The 9,577-nt window shown below is 36.0% G+C and overlaps 1 protein-coding gene across 2 annotated transcripts; it reads right to left on the reverse strand.

Moving 5' to 3' along the window:
- Positions 1 to 6,999: 6,999 nt before the first annotated feature.
- LOC145236229 (NADH dehydrogenase [ubiquinone] 1 beta subcomplex subunit 9-like) lies at positions 7,000 to 8,748 on the reverse strand. 2 transcript variants are annotated; one of them, XM_080099642.1, is made up of 5 exons: positions 8,560 to 8,724; positions 8,325 to 8,452; positions 7,772 to 7,982; positions 7,312 to 7,467; positions 7,000 to 7,229 (listed from the first exon to the last, which is right to left on the reverse strand). In XM_080099642.1, exons 2-5 carry the CDS (start codon positions 8,441 to 8,443, stop codon positions 7,092 to 7,094), a joined length of 624 nt encoding a protein of 207 aa, XP_079955768.1. In that variant the 5' UTR covers positions 8,444 to 8,452; positions 8,560 to 8,724; the 3' UTR covers positions 7,000 to 7,091. The 2 variants fall into 2 exon arrangements, with proteins under 2 accessions (XP_079955768.1, XP_079955769.1); XM_080099643.1 differs by having other exon boundaries at positions 7,772 to 7,964; positions 8,325 to 8,748.
- Positions 8,749 to 9,577: the final 829 nt, after the last annotated feature.

The raw sequence follows: 9,577 nt of genomic DNA on the forward strand, positions 1-9,577 counted from the left end.
GTACAAGTACTGTTGTGACGCGACAATTGCAGTTTGTTTGTGTAATAAAGCTTTGTTTAACGTAAAATCTTATGCGGCTTTCATAGTGAGTAATATTATATTTTGGCGAAAAAGGTTAAATTTGAAAGTACGTTCACACAAACTGTGTAACTTTTTTAACTTCCATATTGGTATGGTAATAGTCAGGGGCGGCTCTTGAGTGGGGGCTGCGGAGCTGCAGCACCCCCTATATTTTACTTGACATTCCTATTCCAAATTGTTATTCAAAATAATCCATACATACAGTTTTTATGTTTGATCAGTGTATATTAAGAATAATTTTTATAGCATTAATAGGCATTTTAATAAAATAAAAATAAAAATATGTTATCTATGGTGGAGCTGCAGCTCCAGTTTCATGACGTTTTGCAGTTGTGCGCATGCGCACTTGGAAAATCTACATGCCGGGCGAAATAGGCGACAGGGGGCTGTGGCTCGCGCAGCACCTCCCGTGACGTACCGCTAGTTGTGTTGTCTGCTTCGCGTCAGTGAGCTCCAAAGCCAAACCCGTGTACAGTATTTTAAGTTCGACAGTGAGTACAGTTAAATAATTATTTTGCCATTATTTTGCAATTTATTGTTTGACTGTTAGTCGTGACTTTTTAAGATGACTGTAGGCTAAGTGCGCTTCAGTTTTTGCAGTTATCCTTGAATTAAATAAGTGTATCTAACACCTTGAAAAGGAAAAAAAGGTCAGCTAACACCTTGAAAAGTCACGATTAACCTTTATAATAAATAACTGAATTAAAAAGTTTCAAGAAAATATGGGACAAAACATCCGCTACTCCAAAAATGTCATGAAGGAATCAGACATGGGGCAATTCGTATTCGTCATTCGTATTCGAATACAGGTTTTACCACCATCGTGCTGTATTCGAATGGTTTCGGCTTACGTTTGATAGTGCACGAATACAATTCGAATAGTTGCGGGTCTTTGCCAAGCTAAGAATTCGCAAATTCGAATACACAATATTTTTTTACGAATACAATTCGAATTGTTGTCAGCCTTTGGCAACGTAACAAATCGTAAAATCGAATACATGACTATATTTATACGAATATAATTCGAATTGTTGTAGGTCTTTGCCAAACTAAGAATTCGCAAATTCGAATACACGGTAATTTTTTACGAATACAATTCGAATTGTTGTCAGCCTTTGGCAACGTAAGATTAGTAAAATCGAATACATGACTACGTTTTTACGAATACAATTCGAATTGCCCTCCAGACTAGGAGTAGTCGAGAATATGTTGCCACATATTTTTGCCAAATAGATTCGAATACAATTCGATTTGGCAGTGAATGTGACCTGATTTGACAAGTTTTTGTTTATGTTACGAAACAATGACACATAGAACTTTGATTGTAACGTTGCATAAATGCAATTGTGTTACAAAGCGTGCAACATTACGTAGTTCTTAGCACATGACAGGTGAAGCGTGTTTTGGAAGCAAACATCCCATGTAAATTTGTGAAATTTATGTAACGGATATTTAAATCAGTCAAGCTAATGTGGCAAAACAAAGCTCGTTGGTTTACATTTTTACCGATAAATTTGCAATGCATAAACCCAAATGGTACTTTTGTTCGAATATCTTCTAATCGCAACTACAAATACCCGAATCGGCGCAGTCGAATTGTTTGCTTCTTACAACAACTAAACCATTCGTGAATACAAATAACTGAAAATATTAATTCGAATACAATTCGAATTGATACATTTTAAAAAGTACGTAAATATTCATAAATACGACTACACGCTTGGGGTTTGTTTGAATAGTATTCGAATTGCACGTTATTGTTTTTTGGTCAACTGTTCATGAATACAAATACTTGACACGTTTGATTCGAATACAATTCGAATTGCTGTCACTTAAACATTACGAAACTATTCATGAATACAAATACTTAACTTGTTTTATTCGAATTGCTGTCACTCAAAAATAATAAAGTATTCATGAATTCGAATCCGGTCATGCAGCTATTCGTAAAGTATTCGAATACGGACACGTGTATTCGACCCCATGTCTGGCAGGAATAAGCAACAACAAGAAATACTCAGTTTTAGTTCTTATAATTCTACCAAAGAAAAAATAGCTTTGTGACTGTGAAGTTAAATGCCTCACCGAAATTCAGGCAATATCGAACGCAGAACAAAGCAACAGGAATTTTGAAATACCTGAGTCAAGACAATTTAACATGCGGCTTACAATCGAGTAAATACGGTAGGGGAAAGTCGTGTAATTTGGACCACTTTAGTTTGAACCTTCATAAAATAAAAAGTAGTCCTTCAAATTAAAGGTAGTTTATGCGATTCGTTAAGTTATGACGCTAAGTATTTATTTGCAAAAAGGCAATGTTTGGATATTAACGTAAAAAGAGTAAAAGGCATTTAAATTTTTTTCGCGAAGTGGTCCTTTTTACACGCATAGTGTGTAATTTTGGCCAAAGTCGTGTGTAAAATGGACCACTTAAAATCCGTGCGATTTCTTTTCCATAAGTTCCTCAAAACGAACGTTAACAGCCTCAGTTACCAACCTAATCAAGATTTTATTACATTACCACAATGTTTCACAAAATATTTGAATTTTATTGAATGAAATCAAAAATGGGATAAAAAATTAAAATAAAAGAATTCTTGAAGATAAAAAGGCCATAAATGGACTTACTAAGATAGCTGAAATGAAAACAACTCGCAGAACACTGCAAAACAGCAGCATGGCAAATTAATTAATTAAAAACTGTCAGAAACATTCCCGAATGGTGTATAAAATATGCAAGCTTTATTTTCAGCTGCCCGGTCCAAATTACACACTTTCACACGCAATTTTTTTACACAATTCATTTTACTTTTGGAAAGTGTTAGCGGATTGTTCTTTGTATGCTAAATGCATTATTAATTGTACCACACAAAAATCATACCCACTGAGATTTACACTAAACAGTAGTAAAGAAACGCAAAAAGTTTGATCCCTAAAAAAATTATCAAATTTGCAAATTTTGTTTTTCTCTCTATAACAAACGGAAAGTATAGCATCAAGCTAGGAGCTTGGCGGCCGTAAGCCTTATATCAAGTCTTCTTCTAAGCTGTATAAAAGATATTCTGCCACCTTGCGTATATTTCGAGTCCAAATTACACGACTTTCCCCTACTTGTTTTTCTACACAAAACAATGGCCAGAAAACTAGAAATGTAGCTTTTCTATATATCGCCAACTTATATATGTTCAATAAAGGCTAAAATTTGGAGCTGCACCCCCACAAATTTTAGGCACCAGCCGCCACTGGTAATAGTTTGAAAAGCTTCACGGCCCACCAGAAAGTACGTCGCGGACCACGAGTGGACCGTGGCCCAACGGTTGTGAAGCGCTGGATTGTTTATGTCGGGAGTGACGTGCAGCGAGTGGCATCGGGGTGGAATGGTTTTAATGTTTAATAATGTCATGTCAAAATTACAAACCGGCTTGCGAAAGTACATGAAAGTGAAAGAACACATTTTTGGAAACAACGTCATACCGATTTTAAATGATTCCAATGATTTTAAAGACTCAATCATTGGTCATACGTTTCGCATGACTGAATACCCGTCTGGTGACTGCCCGTGCTATTGTCATTCTGGCAGAATAAAATGTCTCCTAAAAAGAATTTTTTTTACGCTTCACTGCACAAGACTTCGCGTAGTCGATAATCACCTTTTCACAACAACCGAATTGTAGTTTTTGTGGCCTTCGTGATAATGGCTGAATTCAAGCACCAAATGCAATGCTGAACAGATTTTATTCGTCGCAGATAAGATTAAATCACATGCAAAGAGCAAAAAAATTCATACACGAAAATTATCACATGTACGCATGACATTTTCATTTTTTAGCGTTTTCCGTACTTGATAAACACTTTCCTAACATAAGAAATGTATAAAATTTGGCACAGATGTACACCAGAGCATACTTAACAATAAAGTAATAATGAATTTTTGGAGCGATTAAAGAATTTTCAGCAAAATAACTTTTTTTCGGACTTATGTATTTTAGCAAACACAGCATTATGGTCTTGTGACACAAGAAACGACTAATTGACGTTTGTAACTTAATTTAAACACTTTCCGAAAATAAGAAATTTATAAAATTTGGCATAGATGTACACCAGAGCATACTTAACATTATAGTAATAATGAATTTTTGGAGCGATTAAAGAATTTTTAGCAAAACCATTTTTTCTTCGGACCTATGTATTTTAGCAAGCTCAGCATTATTGCCTTGTGACAAAAATAAAATAATCTTTTTTTGTCTAAGATCCCAAAAAACTTTGTCTGTTGTGCAGTAATAATTGCTTTGGTATTTTGCAGCATACACTGAATATTCAACTGAGAATTTTTTGAAAAACATTTGCAAATCATGGGAAAACGAACTACTCCAGTAAAGTACGAGATGGGTGTTAGTGGAAAGCAGACAGGCTACCTCCGTGCTGAAGCTTCACACCTTCCTTCCGTGTTGTTGGTGGCCGACAGCAACGGGAGGAACCTTGTTTACCCGCGGGTGGTATCATGTAACAGTGATTCATTCGTTTTTAATGCTATTTCTCTTCCAGAGGGTTATATCGACCATGGATGCACCTAACTGGAGTTTGGGCGAAAGTTCGGCAACGTCGACTTTGTGGTGTTAGCACTTGGCTCTAACGACGTTGATTCAGGCAAATCCATCGCCTGCGTCGAAGCAGCTTACCGAAGCTTGGTTGAGGCGTCTTGCAGCGTGTATCCCCAAGGGCAGGTAGAATTGAGATAAAGTGATTTACGTATACACTGTAATATATTGGATAAAAGTAACAGTCAAGTATTAATTGATCAATATGGACGTCTATTTTTGTAGATAATTGTGGCTGGAATTCTATAGCAAAGGGGGAATCACGGGCACCTTGTCCCAGAGATCAACAAGGTGTTGCACAACCTCGCCACGGGAATGGGCATCAGCTTGACAAATTTGCCTAAACGACAAAATAGCTTTGAAACGCTAAAATTTCGGACGTTGGTGGTGCTTTTAGAAATCCTCCGCATGTACATAAGTCGGAACATGTGCGGGTAACTCCGGACTTCTGGTTGCCTTCGAATACCTGTAAAAAATAGAGACTGAATTGGTTCGTTATAAACAACATTTAACATGTTTAGAGTAATATTTGGTAAGTTTGGGTAGTCTGGAATCAATTATTGCACTGTGTGGGGAGTAAAATTTTGTGAAATTTTGTGCAGTGATGCGTAAAATACTTTCTTACATCTTAAAAAGTTCATTCTGCCGGAATGACAATTGAAGATAATTTTCAAGCTGAAACGATTGTTTAAAGTTGTGCAGTTACAGTTTTATGCTTTGATTATTTTAGGAACACATAGGTTTTACAACACGTTATTTAACATCAAGCAGTATGTTAAATCCGGCAGATTTGACAAAAATGTTAAACCAAGCGAACAGCGGAGGCATTCATACAACACTGCTGGTGAACTCACAAGGAGCACTTGTTGCATTTTCGGGACATGGTGATAGTGCAGTTCGGATCAAAGCAACAATCTCAAGTAACATTTGGCTAGCATATGAAAACAGCAGACATAATGCCATAAGTGATGATGGTATGCACTGTTTCCTAGCATCATGTGAATTTGGCATCATTGGAGTGCAAAAAGCTGGTTCCAGTGGAGTACTTTTATGTATGTTTGCAGACAAAACTGTTGGACTTGGTATCCTCAGGGCAAAAATCAATACAATGGCAACATTTCTAAATGGCCCACTTGCCAACATCATAGCACCTTGACTGTTTACAAACCAAGCCATTTCCTCACACTGTGTTCACTGCACTGAATATAGTACTTACAAAACAGGTTTATAATTTTAATTTGCCCCATAAACCACCCTTACTCACAAAAATAGTAGTAGTCGCAATGAAGACATTTATCATATTTTCACTGGAACATATGTGAGCAACAAAATCATAACCAATTTTCTACAACGCATACATTATATTTACTTTTGTAAATATATTTTTACAGCTGTGTCCTTTGTTTTTTTCTATCACATTACGACAACATGTTGAATTGCTCTGCATGCAAACACCCCCAATACAATATTGGCAACATTACACTAAATAGGTTGTGTAAGTGTTGTCCCTTCACTTGGTACAAGTTTTTAGTTACCTTTGCCATCAAGCACACACTTTTTCTGTCTTAATGCTGGTTTGTTCCACCCATTTGGTCAAGAAAGAGTGTATCGACTTTTTTTGGAAATTTACATGCAACATAATAGTTATTTATCCGAAATACATTGTCCCTGTAGACCCAGTGATTTAACCACAGTCCAAAACACTACACTTATTAAAAGTACATAACCCTTGACTGTTATACTTTGTTCATTGCTGTAACTTTTAGTTAGATTTATCCATTTTGCCTTTCGGTCAGAAATGCTGATCCTAATGTGCTGAAGTTTTAAACTATTGACAAGATCTTCGTTTGTAATTCAAATTTTGGGCTGATTGGCCTAGTGATTATCATTGCACCCCAAATGTGTGTTTAAACATTTTCTTTAATGCCTCAAGAGTTCGAATAACCTGATTGTGTAACTTAATACACAGACAGTAGTAAAAAAGATTCCTGCTGATAAGTAATAAGTTGTTCTTAAACCATGTGGTTTTTAATGCTTTTTTAGTTTGGTGCCAGACTGCTACATTGGTACAGTATTTTGATGTAAAAGAAATTTGTACAGGCTGATTCTTGGGTTATGTATAATTAGGAAAAAAGTTATTGTTGGAACATTAAGGATTAATTTGTAGAACCCTTCTAACAATACTGTTGCTGTTGGCTCAATGATATATATGTATGTGGAAAAAAATTGACATAGAATATTAGTTTAATATATATGACTTTTTATGGTTTTCCACTTTGTGTTTTCATTTTTTAGTCTACCTTATCCTACAACCAGTGGCTCTGTGTACAATGTATGCTATATTTGTATCACTCAAAAGGAACACAGGAGATGTAAAGTTTCATAGAAATATCAGTCACCAAGTGCAACTGATCACCATTTGTCCCCATTGTTCGGAAACCAATCCATAAGCTTTGGTTTTTCTAAAGGTTTTGTAACAAATCTCCACCAAAACGGAGGAAATCCGTCTCTCTCTTTTGCGGCTGGCATCGCATCTGTCATTTTAACACCCTGCAAAATACAAAACAATGTTTCTGTAGTTCTTTAACAATTTTACAAATTTCAAACATACGTACATAAACAAAAAACTTACCTTTTCAATGTTTTTTTTGTCCCATTCTTTTAACCATGAAATTTCATCATCCCAGGTTTTTTGTTTCAGTTTATACCACTTTTCTCGATTTTCGAAGTAATCAGGGAACATTGCTTTGTACTTGGGATCCCATTCATTCATATAAGCCTCTGGTACCTAAAAAAGTACATTATGTTGTGTTATTGCAGCTGGAGTTTTTGCAGTGGACATTTTGAAATGCAATACCATTTTATCAGGGTAGAGGTTGTCTAACCGAGACCTAATGTCATAGGTCTTTACGTCAACTTATTTTTACAATATACTGTTACAGAGCTTAAATAATGCAGTGATGTTATTTATGTCCCAATAGCTAATTTATTGCAGAAATACCTTATCAAGACAAAATGTAGTGTCTGTAAAGAATGTTCTATTTATTTCAAGTTAACTGTGTACACAATGAAGGAAAACACAAGCTGTTTACTTGGTTTTTGACTGGTCTTTCCCATGCAACACCACCAGGTTCATTGGAGAAAATGATGGGCATTGGATGCTGATTTTCCCAAAACTCTTCCTCTCCAAGACGTAACAATTGTGTTGCGCGCTCTGGGTCTGTCTCGTTTTTATGTTTATCAAAGCGTGCTCGAAGTAATGTATGTTCGTAAGCGTATACATCCCTACAGCAGGACAAAAAACTTTTTTTGTTGTTAGCTAAAATTTGTGCCCACTTAAATTGTTTAGGGGAATAAAACTTTTTGTATCTTTTCCATTGCTACAAAAATGAAAAATCTGTAATCTACTCTAAAATGTCTAACTCACTACAAAATTGTATATTAAAAGATGTTTACATCTATTTGTGTGGCTAACTGAAGTTTGCGTATTATAGAGTAACCAATATCTGACACCAAAAAAACGTACAAAACATATGTTTATGTACATTTTTATTATTGGTACTGACACAAATTAATTAATTGTTACACACAGGGATTAACGAAATTTTTTTTTTCAAAAAACCAACACCACATGAAAACTATTACCTTCCTTGAGGAGCACAGTAAAACTCCAAGTGGCGTTGCGCTTTTTTGTACAAAGCAAGAACTTTTCGTTTGTGTGATAAGAACTTGTACAAGGAACCGGCCGGTACGACGTTAGCCATTTTTGGAAACTGGAAAAAAAGGGTTGCCTCAACAAGGGAGCTAGCGTCCACTAAAAATCCTTAATTGCACTTGAATATCAGTGAGTGGAAAAATACATAACTTATCACAATTTCACCTTCCTTTCGGTCTCGGAAGCACCTCGTCCTCAACTCACATGAAACAAGTGGGCAGAGCCATCAACACTGCAACTCACACGAGCAAGGTAGAGCTCCTGAGTCCTGACACAAAAGAACTCACGACAGACAAAGTTTACTAAATACCGATAGATAGCGTAAAGAGCGCAGGTATTCAAATTAACAGTGATATAGACCACTGTGGTCGTCAACCTATGGGTCGCGACCCCAAGTGGGGGTCGCCTAAACTTTTTCTGGGGTCGCAGTAAGTCGCCGAATTTAATTTATTGCATTTTAAAATTGATAACAGAAAATGAAACTAATATTATGTTCTTTTAGATCGCAACTCTTGCTCTTGTTTTGTAGTACAGCTTGCTACCTCCTGTTGCAATTAAATCGTGGTAGTGGAAAAACAGAAAATGCTTTTATCGCGTAACAATGGGTTTGGACAATGTGTATTATGACTCAACACTATAAGTTTGTCTTATTTAAGGTGACACTAGAACGAGTGAATAGTTATTTATGCAAGGTACCCAACTATGCCAAATTTTTCTAATCCTGTTTTTAATCACGTGGTTGTGTGAAGCAGGATTTAGTGCAATGAGTGTATTAAAAACGAAACATCGTAATCGATTGGAAGTGGATCATAACATGCGGTTAAGCTTGTGCAAAGTCAAGCCGCGGCTTCAAAAATTCGTGGACAGTAGGCTATACAGGCGCAACCATTTCACTAACAGTGCAAACTAAATGTTGAACAATTTGACAAGTTTGTGTTCCCAAAATTGGGTTTATGTCTTTAATGAAACGCCTTAAAAACTTTTTAAAAAACTTTTTTACTTTTGCATCGCCATATTTGTTGGTAATTATGTACAGTTTGTGTAATAGTTCTTTCCGTTCAGCATTACTTAAGTTTGCGGACCGGTAAACTTTCAAAAATAATTTTGCGGACCGGTGGACTTTAAAAATCAACCCAAAATGTCATCACGACAAAAATATGCAGATCAAAAAAGTATGAAAAAT

The sequence above is a fragment of the Phallusia mammillata genome, chromosome 1 (genome assembly GCF_965637545.1).
Source record: "Phallusia mammillata chromosome 1, kaPhaMamm4.hap1.1, whole genome shotgun sequence".
NCBI lineage: Eukaryota > Metazoa > Chordata > Ascidiacea > Phlebobranchia > Ascidiidae > Phallusia > Phallusia mammillata.